This window comes from Carcharhinus amblyrhynchos, chromosome 5, assembly GCF_965287045.1.
Source record: "Carcharhinus amblyrhynchos chromosome 5, sCarAmb.v2.hapA, whole genome shotgun sequence".
NCBI lineage: Eukaryota > Metazoa > Chordata > Chondrichthyes > Carcharhiniformes > Carcharhinidae > Carcharhinus > Carcharhinus amblyrhynchos.
Genome location: NC_137328.1, coordinates 127,877,517 through 127,891,780, shown reverse-complemented (window position 1 = coordinate 127,891,780; position 14,264 = coordinate 127,877,517). Strand labels below are relative to the sequence as shown.

General features: G+C 47.4%; 1 protein-coding gene across 1 annotated transcript in view; it reads right to left on the bottom strand.

Moving 5' to 3' along the window:
• nup155 (nucleoporin 155) overlaps nt 1-14,264 on the bottom strand; it is a 242,618-nt gene that overhangs the window by 35,571 nt on the left and 192,783 nt on the right. The window contains exons 29-32 of the mRNA XM_080189562.1: nt 12,163-12,276; nt 3,344-3,464; nt 3,147-3,257; nt 1,669-1,805 (exon numbers count right to left, since the gene is read on the bottom strand). Coding sequence (XP_080045688.1) covers nt 1,669-1,805; nt 3,147-3,257; nt 3,344-3,464; nt 12,163-12,276 — 483 coding nt within the window. The remainder of the gene's footprint in view (nt 1-1,668; nt 1,806-3,146; nt 3,258-3,343; nt 3,465-12,162; nt 12,277-14,264) is intronic.

The following is a 14,264-nucleotide window of genomic DNA, read 5'->3' as shown; positions in this document are numbered from 1 at the left end:
GTCCAGATCACCAACAACCTGTTCTGGTCCCCCTCTGCTGACACTATAGTTAAGAAAGCCCACCAACGCCTCTGCTTTTTCAAAAGACTAAGGAAATCTGGCACGTCCGCTATGACTTTCACCAACTTTTACAGATGCACTACAGAAAGCATTCTTTCTTGTGGAATCACAGGTTGGTATGGCTCTTCCTCTGCCCAAGACTGCAAGGAACTACAAAAGGTTGTGAGTGTAGCTCAATCCATCTCGCAAAGCAACTTCCCATCCAACGACTCTGTCGACACTTCCTGCAGCCAGCATAATTAAGGACCCCATGTGCACCGGACATTCTCTCTTCCACCTTCTTCAGTCGGGGAAAAGATACAAAAGTCTGAGGATAAACATGTAGTGGTCCATTTTGGCAGGTCCAATAGGATGAAGGAGTACAACATCAAGGGTAGGACTCTTAGCAGTGTACAGCAGCAGAAGGATCTTGGGGTCCGGGTCCATAGGACTCTTAAATCGGCCTCACAGGCGGAGGATGTGGTCAAGAAGGTGTATGGTGTACTGACCTTCATTCATTGAGGGACTGAGTTTAGGAGTCTGGAGGTAATGCTGCAACTTTGTAAGACCCTTGTCAGGCCCCACTTGGAGTACTGTGCGCAGTTCTGGTCACCTCACTACAAGAAGGATGTAGAAGCTATTGAGAGGGTGCAGAGGAGATTTACAAGGATGTTGCCTGGATTGGGAGGCATGCCTTATGAAGATAGGTTGAGGGAGCTCGGTCTTTTCTCCCTGGAGAGACGAAGGTTGAGAGGTGACCTGATAGAGGTTGAGAAGGTGTTGAGAGGCATAGATAGGGTGGATTCTCGGAGGCTATTTCCCAGTGCTGAAATGGTTGCTACGAGAGGACACAGGTTTAAGGTGCTGGGGAGTAGGTACAGAGATGATGTCGGGGTAAGTTTTTCACTCAGAGGGTGGTGAATGAGTGGAATCTCAGCAGCTGTCAGTGGTGGTAGAGGCGAACTCGTTGGGGTCTGTTAAGAGACTTCTGAATGAGTACATGGGATTTAATGGGATTGAGTTATAGATAGGCCTAGTAGGTAGGGATATGATCAGCACAACTTGTGGACCGAAGGGCCTGTTTGTGCTGTAGTGATCTATGTTCTATGACTCAAGGACAGCTTCTTCCCTGCTGCTGTCAGACTTTTGAATGGACGTACCTTGCATTAAGTTGAGTTTTCTCTACACCCTAGCTATGACTTTAACACTACATTCTGCACTTTCTCGTTTACTTCTTTATGAACGGTATTCTGTCTGTATAGCGCGCAAGAAACAATACCAATACATGTGACAATGATAAATCAAATCAAATATATGAATGAGCACTTGAAATATCATAACATTCAATGACATGGGACAAGTGCAAGAAAATGAGATTAGTCTGCCTTTAGCGGTAGATATTGTATGTACAGACTCAATGGGACGAAGGGCGTTTTCTGCACAGTATTACTCAATGACCCACACACCCACTCACACAAGCTCACTCCCATCCACACACTGTCACCCACACACAGACACACAAGCTCACCTCACTGGGGGTTAACATGTAACACAATAACATTGACAGGAGTCAAGCTGAGACATTCATACAGACTCAGAGCTCTGAATACTTCAACTTTTCACCCTTACCCGTGTTTTGAAGAGTTGATTATACACCTCTAGCAATCTGGGTAGAGAAATTCCTATTTCTTGCATGGTGAAGGTCACAAAGCCGATGTCCCAGTTAAGCACACAGGACTGCTGCTCCAGGTACTGGACCAGAAATTCTAGATAATGAACAAGAGCAATCTCATGCATATCCACATGACTCAACCCCATACAGGTCACTTTCTTCAATTCTCCAGCTCAGCAAGCTGCTTCCAGCCTGCTGTTTGCTTACATCACTGTGAAACTGCATCTAACCATGTGAGCTACAGAAGAATGTCAAAAGGGACATCCATCATGAATTGTCTCAAAAGAGAATGGGGATGAGAAAAATATCAAGCAGACTCGATGAGCCAAGTGGCCTAATTCTGCTCCTATGTCTTATGGACAAGGCAGAAATCATGCTTTGCACAGGAAGAACTGCAGTAAGCTGGGAGGAGAAATGGAGGCGGGGAGACAATGGGGGGGTCAGGAGAGGGGGAGCCGGGGGTCGGGAAAGGGCGGGAGGGGGCTGGGGGCCAGGAGAGTTGGGGGGACAGGGGGACATCCAGGAGAGGAGGATGCCAGGGGCCAGGACAGGTGCAGCTGGGACGCAACGAGGGAGGGGAGGGCCGCGGCCAGGGTGCAGGGAGAGTGGGCAGTGCAGGAGGGGGGGTGGGGGGGGAGGGTAAATGAAGGGAGAGGTAGGGAAAGCAAAGGCTGGAAGGAGAGTGGGGATAAGGAATCTCCTCCGGGTGGGGTGGGCATGGGTGCAAGGAGGAGTGGCTGCTGAGATGCAGGGAGTGCAGCCGGGGTGCAGGGAGGGAAGGGGCAGCAGGGATACAAGGAGGCGGGGGACAGGGTGGCCGGATTTCAGGTTTGGGGGGGGGGGGGGGGGGGGGGGGGTTCAGGAGCGGTGGGGGGTGGCCGGGGTGAAGGGGAGAGGGGACGGCCGGGATGCAGAGAGGGCGGTGGGGGGTGGGGGCAGCCAGGATGCAGGGAGAGTGGGCAGTGGGTGGCTGGTAAATGAAAGGAGAGGTAGGGAAAATGGCTGGAAGGAGAGTGGGGATAAGGGATCTCCCTGGAGATACATTCCATCTGCACTGTGACTGACAGGGATGGGGGTGGGGAGGTGGTCGGGGTGCAGGGAGGGAGGGGGGGTGGCCAGCCGGTGTGCAGAGAGGGTGGGGGAGTAGTGGCCAGGGTGGAGGAATGAGGTGGGGCAGTTGGGGTGCAGGGGGGAGAAGATGGGGGGGGGGGGGGGGCAGATGGGGTGCAGGAAGGGATGGGGAAGGAGCAGGGTGCAGGGAGCGGTGGGAGGCGTCCAGGGTGCAGGGAGCGGTGAGGGGTGCAGCAAGGGGGTGGTGGCTGGGGGACGGGGATTAGTGGTCGGGGTACAGGGAGGGGATGGCTGGAGTGCAGGGAAAGGGGGGAGGGTGTCAGTGGTAGTGGGGGGCAACCGGGGTGCAATGAAACATACATACCAAGTGGGAAATAGCGTGGAGTCCCAGCGTAAAGTTTTCCCAGAGACACAAGTTTCATACTCAGGGTCTGCATCCGATCCATACAACTCATCAACCTACTGTCACACAATTCTGAAAAATAACAATGGATTAAATCAGAGAAACAAGCAAAGTAAGGCACAGAAAGGATGATGATTGGACTTCCACACATCACTCACCTTTCTCAATGATTTCTTGCCAAAGGGTTTGTACAAGGATGGTGTCTGAATGACCTGCACAGTGGATGATGGCCAGCTTACACTCCGAGAGACGGAAATGATCAGCAAACTCTCCATATAACTGCAGAGGCAGGATGGAATCCCAATATCAGATTAACATTCAGCATTTATTTTGTTGTGGGTCAGCAAACATACGGCAGATTTGGATATGGGAGATTTGATAGAGGTGTATAAAATTATGATGTGTATAGATAGGAGTGAATGCAAGCAGGCTTTTCCCACTGAGGCTAGGGGAGAAAAAAAAACTAGAGGACATGGGTTAAAGATGAAGGGGGAAAAGTTGAAAGGGAATATTGGGGGCGGGGGGCTTCTTCACTCAGAGAGTGGTGGGAGTGTGGAATGAGCTGCCAGATGAAGTGGTAAATGCAGGCTCACTTTTAACATTGAAGAAAAACTTGGACAGGTACATGGATGAGAGGGGTGTGGAGGGATGTGGTCCAGGTGCAGGTCAGTGGGACTAGGCAGAAAAATGGTTCGGCACAGACAAGAAGGGCCAAAAGGCCTGTTTCTGAGCTGGAATGTTCTATGGTTCGATGTGACTAGCAGGGCAGCTTAGGGATCAGTGTTTGGGCTCCATAATTCATTATGATCACGGCTGATCCTCAAATTCAATACACTGATTCTGCTACCCTACCCCTAACACCCCCATGATCCCCAAGAACTATATCTTGAAATCAGACAACATTTTGGTCTCAACTACTTTCTGTGGTAGAGAATTCCACACATTCACCGCCCTCTGGGTGAAGAAATTTCTCCTCACCTCAGTTCTAAAAGGTTTACCCCTTCTGTAAATGCGCCTAGTTTGGGGGCGTTTAAGAGATCCATGGATAGGTTTATGGATGGAAAGGGATTGGTTTAGGTTAAAGGGTCATTGTTTTTTAACTGGTCGGCGCAACATCGTGGGTTAAAGGGCCTGTTCTGCGCTGTAATGTTCTATGTTCTCCTCAAACTATGACTATTTAAGTCACGGGTAGTTAGGTTTTTGACAGACAAGGGAATTAAGGGTTATGGGGAGAGAGCGGGAAAGTGGAACTGAGCCACTTCAGATCAGCCATGATCTTACTGAATGGCGGGGCAGGCTCGAAGGGCTAGATGGCCTACTCCCGCTCTTATGTTCTTATGACAAAGATTGACAAAGAAGTTGATAAAGAAGGGTAGGAGAAACTATGAAGCTGGGCTAGCGCTTAATATAAAAAAGGATAGCAAGAGTTTTTATAAATACATAAAAAGGAGGCTGGCTAGGGTGAACGTTGGACCCTTAGAGGATGAGAAGGGGGACTTAGTGGTAGGGGATGGGGAAATGGCTGAGGCCTTGAATAACTTTTTTGTTTCGGTCTTCACGGAGGAAGACGTGAATAATTTGCCGGGTGTTAGCGATGGAAAGGTGGTAGGACTGGAGGGTCTCAATGACATTATTGTTACTAGAGAGGTGGTGCTCGACAGACTGGTGGGACTGATTGTGGACAAGTCGCCAGGACCGGATGGAATGCATCTGAGGGTTCTGAAAGAAATGGCAGAGGTGATAGTGGATGCCTTGGTGGTTATTTTCCAAACGTCGCTGGATTCCGGGGAAGTGCCGGAAGATTGGAAAGCGGCTAATGTTACGCTGTTGTTTAAGAAGGGTGCCAGGCATAAGGCGGGGAATTATAGGCCGGTTAGTTTAACGTCTGTTGTAGGTAAAACGTTAGAATCCGTCATCAAGGAGGAAATAGCGAGGCATCTTGAGGGGAATTGCTTGATAGAGCAGACGCAGCACAGTTTTGTTAAGGGGAAGTCGTGTCTGACAAATTTATTGGAGTTCTATGAGGATGTGTCTAGGGCGGTGGATAGAGGAGAGCCAGTGGATGTGGTCTTTCTTGATTTTCAGAAGGCGTTTGACAAGGTACCTCACAAGAGGTTATTGCAGAAGGTAAGGGGGCATGGAGTTGGGGGTAGGGTGTTAGCGTGGATAGAGGATTGGTTGTCAAATAGGAGGCAGAGAGTGGGGGTTAATGGGTGCTATTCGGATTGGCGGATGGTGACTAGTGGAGTGCCCCAGGGGTCGGTGCTGGGGCCTCAGCTATTTACCATTTATATAGATGATCTGGAGGAGGGAACCGAGCGTACGGTGTCAAAATTTGCTGATGACACCAAGATTGGTGGAACGGCAAATTGTGCGGAGGGTGTGGAGAGTCTGCAGAAGGATCTAGATAGGCTGGGCGAATGGGCCAGGAACTGGCAAATGGAATTTAATGTTGGCAAGTGCGAGGTGGTCCACTTTGGTAGGAAGGACTATTACTTACGTGGCGAAAAACTGCAGCAGGCGACGGTGCAGAGGGACCTTGGGGTCCTTGTGCATGAGTCGCAAAAACCCAGCCTGCAGGTGCAGCAGGTGGTCAGGAAGGCGAATGGGATGCTGGCCTTCATAGCGAGGGGGATTGAATATAAAAGTAGGGAGGTCTTGCTGCAGCTGTATAGGGCATTGGTGAGGCCGCAGCTGGAGTACTGTGTGCAGTTTTGGTCGCTGTACTTACGCAAGGATATTTTGGCCTTGGAGGGAGTGCAGAGGAGGTTTTCTAGGCTGATACCGGAGTTGAGGGGGTTGAGCTATGAGGAGAGGCTGAATAAACTAGGCTTGTACTCGTTAGAGTTTAGAAGAATGAGGGGAGATCTCATTGAGACGTATAAGATGATGAATGGGATGGATAGGATAGAGGTGGAGAGACTCTTCCCGCTCAGAAAGGACAGTAGGACTAGGGGGCACAGCCTCAAGATAAAGGGGGGGGGGGGGGGGGGGGGGGGGCGGTTTAGAACGGAGTTGAGGAGGAACTTCTTCACTCAAAGGGTGGTGAATCTCTGGAATTCTCTGCCCGTTGAGGTGGTGGAGGCTGCCTCGCTAAATATTTTTAAGACGAGGGTTGATGGGTTTTTGATAAGCGAGGGGATTAAGGGTTATGGGGAGAGGGCGGGAATGTGGAACTGAGCCACGACTGATCAGCCATGATCTTATTGAATGGCGGGGCAGGCTCGAAGGGCTAGATGGCCTACTCCTGCTCCTATTTCTTATGTTCTTATGACCCTTAGTTCTAGACCCCCCGATACTCCGGAGTTGTCTCCCATAGAATCATAGAACCATAAAAAATTACAGCTCAGAAACAGGCCTTTAGCCCTTCTTGTCTGTGCCAAACCATTTTTTGCCTAGTCCCACTGACCTGCACTTGAACAATATCCTTCCACACCCCTCTCATCCATGAGCCCATCCCTGGATTGGAAAATTGCTCATGTCACTCCACTTTTTAAAGGTAAAAGAGTAAAATCAGGAAATTACAGACCAATTATCCTGACATCGGTGATGGGGAGATTATTGGGCTTTGTAACCAAAGATAGGGTAACTGATCACCTTGTGAGATCCTCAAGCTCAAGATCGCTCCCCTAATCTATCAATATCCCTTGAGGGAGTTGGTCCAAGTCCTTCATCTACACTGTCCACAATGCTGCCTAACTTTTGTGTCATCAGCAAATGTAGATGTAACTGCCATTATCCAAGTCGTTAATAAATATTGGCAACAATTGAGGCCCTAACTCTGATTCTTGTGGGACACCACTAGTCACACTGCCAATTTGAATCCCTATCCATTACCTGTACATTCTGTCACTATTTCCCAGGCAGGAATTTGCCCTCAGTGCTGTTGGCTTCTATCGTAGTTAGCAGTTTTATATGTAGGACTAGCAAATGCTTCTGGAAGTCCATATAAACAACATCCATAGATATGTGCCTGGCCACTACCTCAGTCACCTCTTCAAAACATTCAGCACGCTTTCTCATGCCTGAACTACTTGTCATGGACCCATGCTCACCCTGATTAAGAACATAAGAAATAGGAGCAGGAGTAGGCCATCTAGCCCTTCGAGCCTGCCCCGCCATTCAATAAGATCATGGCTGATCTGAAGTGGATCAGTTCCACTTTCCCGCTTTCTCCCCATAACCCTTAATTCCCTTGTCTATCAGAAATCTGTCTACCTGTGACTTAAATATATTTAGCGAGGCAGCCTCCACCACTTCAATGGACAGAGAATTCCAGAGATTCACCACCCTTTGAGTGAAGAATTTCCTCCTCAACTCTGTTCTAAACTGCACCCTCCCCCCCTTATTTTGAGACTGTGCCCTCTAGTTCTGGTTTCCTTTCTAAGTGGAAAGAATCTCTCTGCCTCTACCCTATCTAGCCCCTTCATTATCTTGTAAGTCTCCATAAGATCCCCCCTTAGCCTTCTAAACTCCAACAAGTACAGGCCCAGTCTATTTAATTTCTGCTCATAAGCTAACCCCCTCATCTCCGGTATCAGACTGGTGAACCTTCTCTGTACTCCCTCCAAGGCCAGTATATCCTTACACAAATAAGGGGACCAAAACTGCACACAGTACTCCAGCTGCGGCCTCACCAGTGCCCTGTACAGTTGCAGCAAGACCTCCCTGCTTTTATATTCAATCCCCCTCGCTATAAAGGCCAGCATACCATTCGCCTTCTTGATCACCTGCTGCACCTGCAGACTGGGTTTTTGTGATTCATGCACAAGGAACATAAAACCATAGAAAATTACAGCTCAGAAACAGGGCTTTTGGCCCTTCTTGTCTGTGCCAAACCATTTTTTGCCCAGTCCCACTGACCTGCATTTGAACCATATCCCTCCACACCCCTCTCATCCATGTACCTGTCCAAGTCTTTCTTAAATGTTAAAAGTGACCCCACATTTACCACTTTATCTGGCAGCTCATTCCACACTCACACCACTCTCTGTGTGAAGAAGCCCCCGCTAATATTCCCTTTAAACTTTTCTCCTTCCACCCTTAACCCATGCCCTCTGGGTTTTTTTTCTCCTCTAGCCTCAGTGGAAAAAGCCTGCTTGCATTCACTCTATCTATACCCATCAAAATCTGATACACCTCTATCAAATCTCCCCTCATTCTTCTACGCTCCAGGGAATAAAGTCCTAACCTATTCAATCTCTCTCTGTAACTCAGCTTCTCAAGTCCCGCCAACATCCTTGTGAACCTTCTCTGCACTCTTTCAACATTATTTACATCCTTCCTGTAACTAGATGACCAAAACTGTACACAATACTCTAAATTCGGCCTCACCAAGGCCTTATATAACCTTACCATAACACTCCAACTTTTATACTCGATACTCTGATTTATAAAGGCCAATATACCAAAAAGCACTCTTTACGACCCTATCCACCTGTGACGTCACTTTTAGGGAATTCTGTAACTGTATTCCCAGATCCCTCTGTTCAACTGCACTCTTCAGAGTCCTACCATTTACCCTGTACGTTCTACTTTGGTTTGCCCTTCCAAAGTGCAATACCTCACACTTGTCTGAGTTAAATTCCATTTGCCATTTTTCTAGTTCGTCCAAATCCCTCTGCAAGCTTTGAAAACCTTCCTCACTGTCCACTACACCTCCAGTCTTTGTATCATTAGCAAATTTGCTGATCCAATTCAGCACATTATACTCCATCTGCCAGATCCTTGCCCACTCACTTAGCCTATCCAAATCTCTCTGCAGACTTTGTGTCCTCCAAGCAATTTGCTTTCCCACTCATCTTTGTGTCATCCGCAAACTTTGTTACCCTACACTCGGTCCCCTCCTCCAGATCGTCTGTGTATATGATAAACAGTTGAGGCCCCAGCACCAATCCCTGCGGCATGCCACTAGTCACTGATTGCCAACCGGAAAAGCATCCATTTATTCCGACTCTCTGCCTTCCGATACTTTGTTAGGTGATCAGTTACCTACCCTTGATTACAGACTCCAATAATTTCCCCAGCATGAATATCAGGATAACTGTAAGTCTCTGGTTTTCATCTTTTACCCATAAAAAGTGGAGTGACAGGCAATTTTCCAATTTAGAGGGACGACTCTAGGATCTCGGCAACTCTGAAAGATCATGGGTGTCATGGTGATTAGCACTGCTGCTTCACAGCACCAGGGACTTGGGTCCAATTCTAGCCTTGGGTGTCTGTGTGGAGTTAGCATGTCCTCCCTGCATCTAGAACATAGAACACTACAGCACAAACAGGCCCTTCGGCCCACGAGTTGCGCCGATCACATCAACACCTATCTATAACCCCCAATCCCATAAAACCCCATATACTCATCCAGAAGTCTTTTAAAAGACCCCAGCGAGTTCGCCTCCACCACCACTGACGGCAGCCGATTCCATTCACTCACCACCCTCTGAGTGAAAAACTTACCCCCAACATCACTTCTGTGTGGGTTTCCTTTGGGTGCTCCAGTTTCTACCCACAGTCCAAAGATGTGCAGGTTAGATGGATTGGCCGTGCTGAATTGCTTCTTAATGTCCAAAGATGTGTAGGTTGGGGATTAGCGGGATAAATGCATGGGGTTACGGATATATGGCAAGGGGTGGGATTGGGTAAAGATGCTGTGCTGGAGAGTTGGCACAGACTAAACAGGCCGAATGGCCTCCTCCTGCAATGCAGCAATTCTGTCACTCCATGATTATAGTTAGGGCATCGATAAAGTGCTCCCCCACTTCCTTTAATGCCTTCTGATTGAAACTGTCAGGTTCTGGTAATCTGTCACTCTTTGGTTCCATTGATTTGCTCATTATCAGTGTTTTACTTACATAAATGGTACACAATTCCAGTCCCAATCCACTATTATTTCCTCAAGACTTCCTGCCATTTCCCTACAGTCATTGAAAATGTCCCCACTTTTGGTCCTTAATGGACCAACATTTCTACTGACCATCTACTTTCCCCTTATGTAAATATGAAATTTCTTCTCAGGTAATGCGATTGACTCTTAATGCCCTCTGAAATGGCCAAGCAAGCCACTCAGTTCAAGGGTAATTAGGGATGGCCAATAAATGCTGGCCCAGTCAGACACCCACATCCTGTGAAAGGAGTTAAAAAAACAGATTAAGAGTTATTTAGGATTACAGGAATCTCATAGAAACCTAAAAAGTTCTAACAGGACTGGATACCAGAACGATAGGGAGTGGGATAGCTTGATCTTGGGTTTGGACATAGCTCGGCACAACATTGAGGTCCGAAGGGCCTGTACTGTTCTATGTTTTCTATGATAGATGCAGGAAGGGTGTTCACACTGGTAGAGTGCCCAGCACTAGGGGCCAACCTTTCAAAGTTGAGGTGAGGAGAAATTTCTTCATCCAGAGAGCGATAAGCCTATGGAATTCATGACTATAGAAAGCAGTTAAAGACAAAACACTGTTTTCAAAGAGGAGTGAGATATAGCTCTTGGGACAATGGAGATCAAAGCATATGGGGGAAATATGGGAAAAGGTTACTGAGTTGACGAATAGCTATGATCATAATGGGTGGCAAAGCAGACTTGAAAGGCCGAATGGCCTCCTCCGACTCATATTTTTTGTTTCTCGAGACCATTAGTCTGATCGCCTGCTGCACTTGCACTGTTTGCATTCAGTGGTTATTGGTGAGGACCACAGGTCTATTTGTATCTACACCTTCTAGTTTTGGACATTTCAGAAAGACTCTCTGCTTCTGTTCCTTCTGCCAAAGTGAAGCATTGAACATTGTTCAACAGCGTGTTTCATCTGGCATGTTCTTGCCTATTCACCAAGTCTGTCCAGATTCCTGGTGCTTGGCAAAAGAATAGTCACACAATTGGGACAGCACAAGAGGTTGCAATTTGGCCTCTCATGTCTATGCTGTGTTTCCAAAGGAGTAATTACTAAATGTCATGCTCTCACCAGCCCTTTCTAAACAAATGCACAACATTTGCCACCCTCCAATCTTCAGGAACCTCACCCGTGACTATTGATAATTCAAATATCTCTGCTAGGGAACCTGCAATTTCCTCCCTAGGCTCCCATAATGTCCTGGGATACACTTCATCAGGTCCCCAAGATTTATCTACCTTGATGTGCCTTAAAGACTTCCAGCACCTCCTTCTCTGTTATATCATTGACCCTAGCACCAGGGAGGCAACATACCACCCTAGAGTCTCATTTGCGTTCACAAAAATGCTTATCCATTCCGCTGACAATTGAATCACCAATAACTATTGCATTCCCACATTTTTTACTCCTCCCCTCTGCAACAGAATCAACGGATTTAGCTGTTGCTGCTTTCTCCTGGAAGGCCATTCCACTCAACAGTATCCAAAATGGAGATTCCTGCAATGCCTGCCTGGTGGCCTTCCCTTCCCTCCCTGGCTGTGGAGTCTGAGCCTGCAGTATGACCACCCCTCTATAAGTGCTATCCACAATACTCTGCACCTCACAGATGATTTAGAACGGAGTTGAGGAAGAATTTCTTCACTCAAAGGGTGGTGAATCTCTGGAATTCTCTGCCCATTGAAGTGGTGGAGGCTACCTCGCTAAATATTTTTAAGACACGGGTTGATGGGTTTTTGATAAGAGAGGGGATTAAGGGTTATGGGGAGAAGGCGGGAATGTGGAACTGAGCCACGACAGATCAGCCATGATCTTACTGAATGGTGGGGCAGGCTCGAAGGGCCAGATGGCCTACTCCTGCTCCTATTTCTTATGTTCTTATGATCCATAAACTCTTCTCCAACACACAGAGAATAGTAACCTTGCTGCTGAAAAACTCAATTCATCAGCCATCCAATTGTTTGCAGCCACAGTGATGCCACTGAGGAACTGAATATATATCCTCAATTTTGCAGAACATTGTATGGAAGCTGACTTATGGTTGCAGCACTTAGCGGAGTGGTCTAATCCATCAGAAGTAGGTTCTTTGTTCTTACCTTGGTTATGTCCATGAGTTCTGCATCGAGTTGGGAGATCGCTTCCTGCACAGAGGGGTGCTGCGAGTAATTGCGTGTCAATGTGTCCTGTATTTGGAGCTGAATCCTAGCCACCTGTCAAGGTGAAGAACGAAGGGAAAGACGAAAAGAATATGTTTAAAACTACTGCAGATGCTGAAAATCCTATTCAAATCAAAAACACCGAACATATTCCACAATTCTGGCATCATCTGTGGAGAAAGAAACAAAGTTAATGCATTGAGTCGAGAATATTTCATCAAAACTAGGGCGGCACAGTGGTTAGCATTGCTGCTTCACAGCTCCAGGGATCTGGGTTCGGTTCCGTTCCTTGCTTGGGTCACTGTCTGTGTGGAATCTGCACATTCTCCTTATGTCTGTGTGGGTTTCTTCCAGTTTCCTCCCACAGTCCAAAGATGTGCGGGTTAGGTTGATTTGCCATGCTAAAGTTGCCTCAGTGGACTGAGATGAGTAGGTTAGAGGGTTAGTGGGTAAAATATGTAGGGATATGGGGATAGGACCTGGGTGGGATTATGGTCAGTGCAGACTCAATGCGCCAAATGGCCTCTTTTTGTACTGTAAGATTTCTATGATTAACGGGTAAATGTGCAGGGATATGGGAGTGGAGCCTGGATAGGATTGTGGTTGATGCAGACTCAATAGGCCTGTTAGAAACTCCACAGTGCAGAATTCCATGATAACTAGAAAAAGTTATAAATGGAAGTTTCCAAGCAAGGTCAGTAGAGAAAGAGGAAATGCTTGGAATGGAGAACTGAACAAAGGAGCTGTCATTGGCTGAGAGGCAACAGAGTTTGAGAAGGCTTCAAACACTTCTTTCAGGTGAATCGATTTACATTTCCCCTTTTCACTTTAGTGTATTGTATTTGCTTCTCTCAATGCGCTCTCCTCTGCTTCAGGGAGACTCAATGCAGATTGTGTATTGCTATCAGTCCATTTCTAGTTACTTGTCATTTCAATTCTCCTCTCCCATTTCTCTGCCTCCAGCATTGCTCACTGTCACTGTGGGTTTGAAGATTAATCCTTCCACAGCCTTCCAGATCAACTTCTGAATTCGGCAATAAAAAAATGCAGGAAGCGCTCAGCATGTCTGGCAGCATCTGTGGAGAAACAGGGTTAACATTTCAGATTGATGACAATTCATCAAAACTCTGATGAACAGTCAGCAGCCTGAACTATTGACACTTTCTCCCCACAGATCCTTGAAGCAGTAAAATAGGAAATGCTTGATTGAATCATACAGCGCAAAAGAAGCCTTTGGCCCATCGAGTGTTTGTGCTGTAGCATTCTATGTTCTATTAAACTAGGCTTGTACTCGTTAGAGTTTAGAAGAATGAGGGGAGATCTCATTGAGACGTATAAGATGATGAATGGGATGGATACGATCGAGGTGGAGAGACTCTTCCCGCTCAGAAAGGATAATAGAACTAGGGGCACAGCCTCAAGATAAAGGGGGGGGGGCGGTTTAGAACGGAGTTGAGGAGGAACTTCTTCACTCAAAGGGTGGTGAATCTCTGGAATTCTCTGCCCGTTGAAGGGGTGGAGGCTACCTCGCTAAACATTTTTAAGACGCGGGTTGATGGGTTTTTGATAAGAGAGGGGATTAAGGGTTATGGGGAGAGGGCGGGAATGTGGAACTGAGCCATGACAGATCAGCCATGATCTTATTGAATGGCGGGGCAGGCTCGAAGGGCTAGATGGCCTACTCCTGCTCCTATTTTCTTATGTTCTTAAGTGCTCATCCAGGTGGTTTTTAAAGGACGTGAGGCAACCCACCTCCACCACCCTCCCAGGCAGCGCATTCCAGACTGTCACCATGCTCAGGTGAAAAGGTTTTTTCCTCACATCCCCCCCTAAACCTCCTGGCCCCTCATCTTGAGCCTATGTCCCCTTGTGACTGACCCCTCAACTAAGAGGAACAGCTGCTCCTTATCCACTCCATCCAGGTCCCTCATAATCTTGTACACTTCAATCAGGCCACCCCTCAGTCTTCTCTGCTCCAACAAAGACAACCCAAGCCCACCCAAACTTTCTTCACAACTTAAATGTTCCATCCCAGGCAGCAT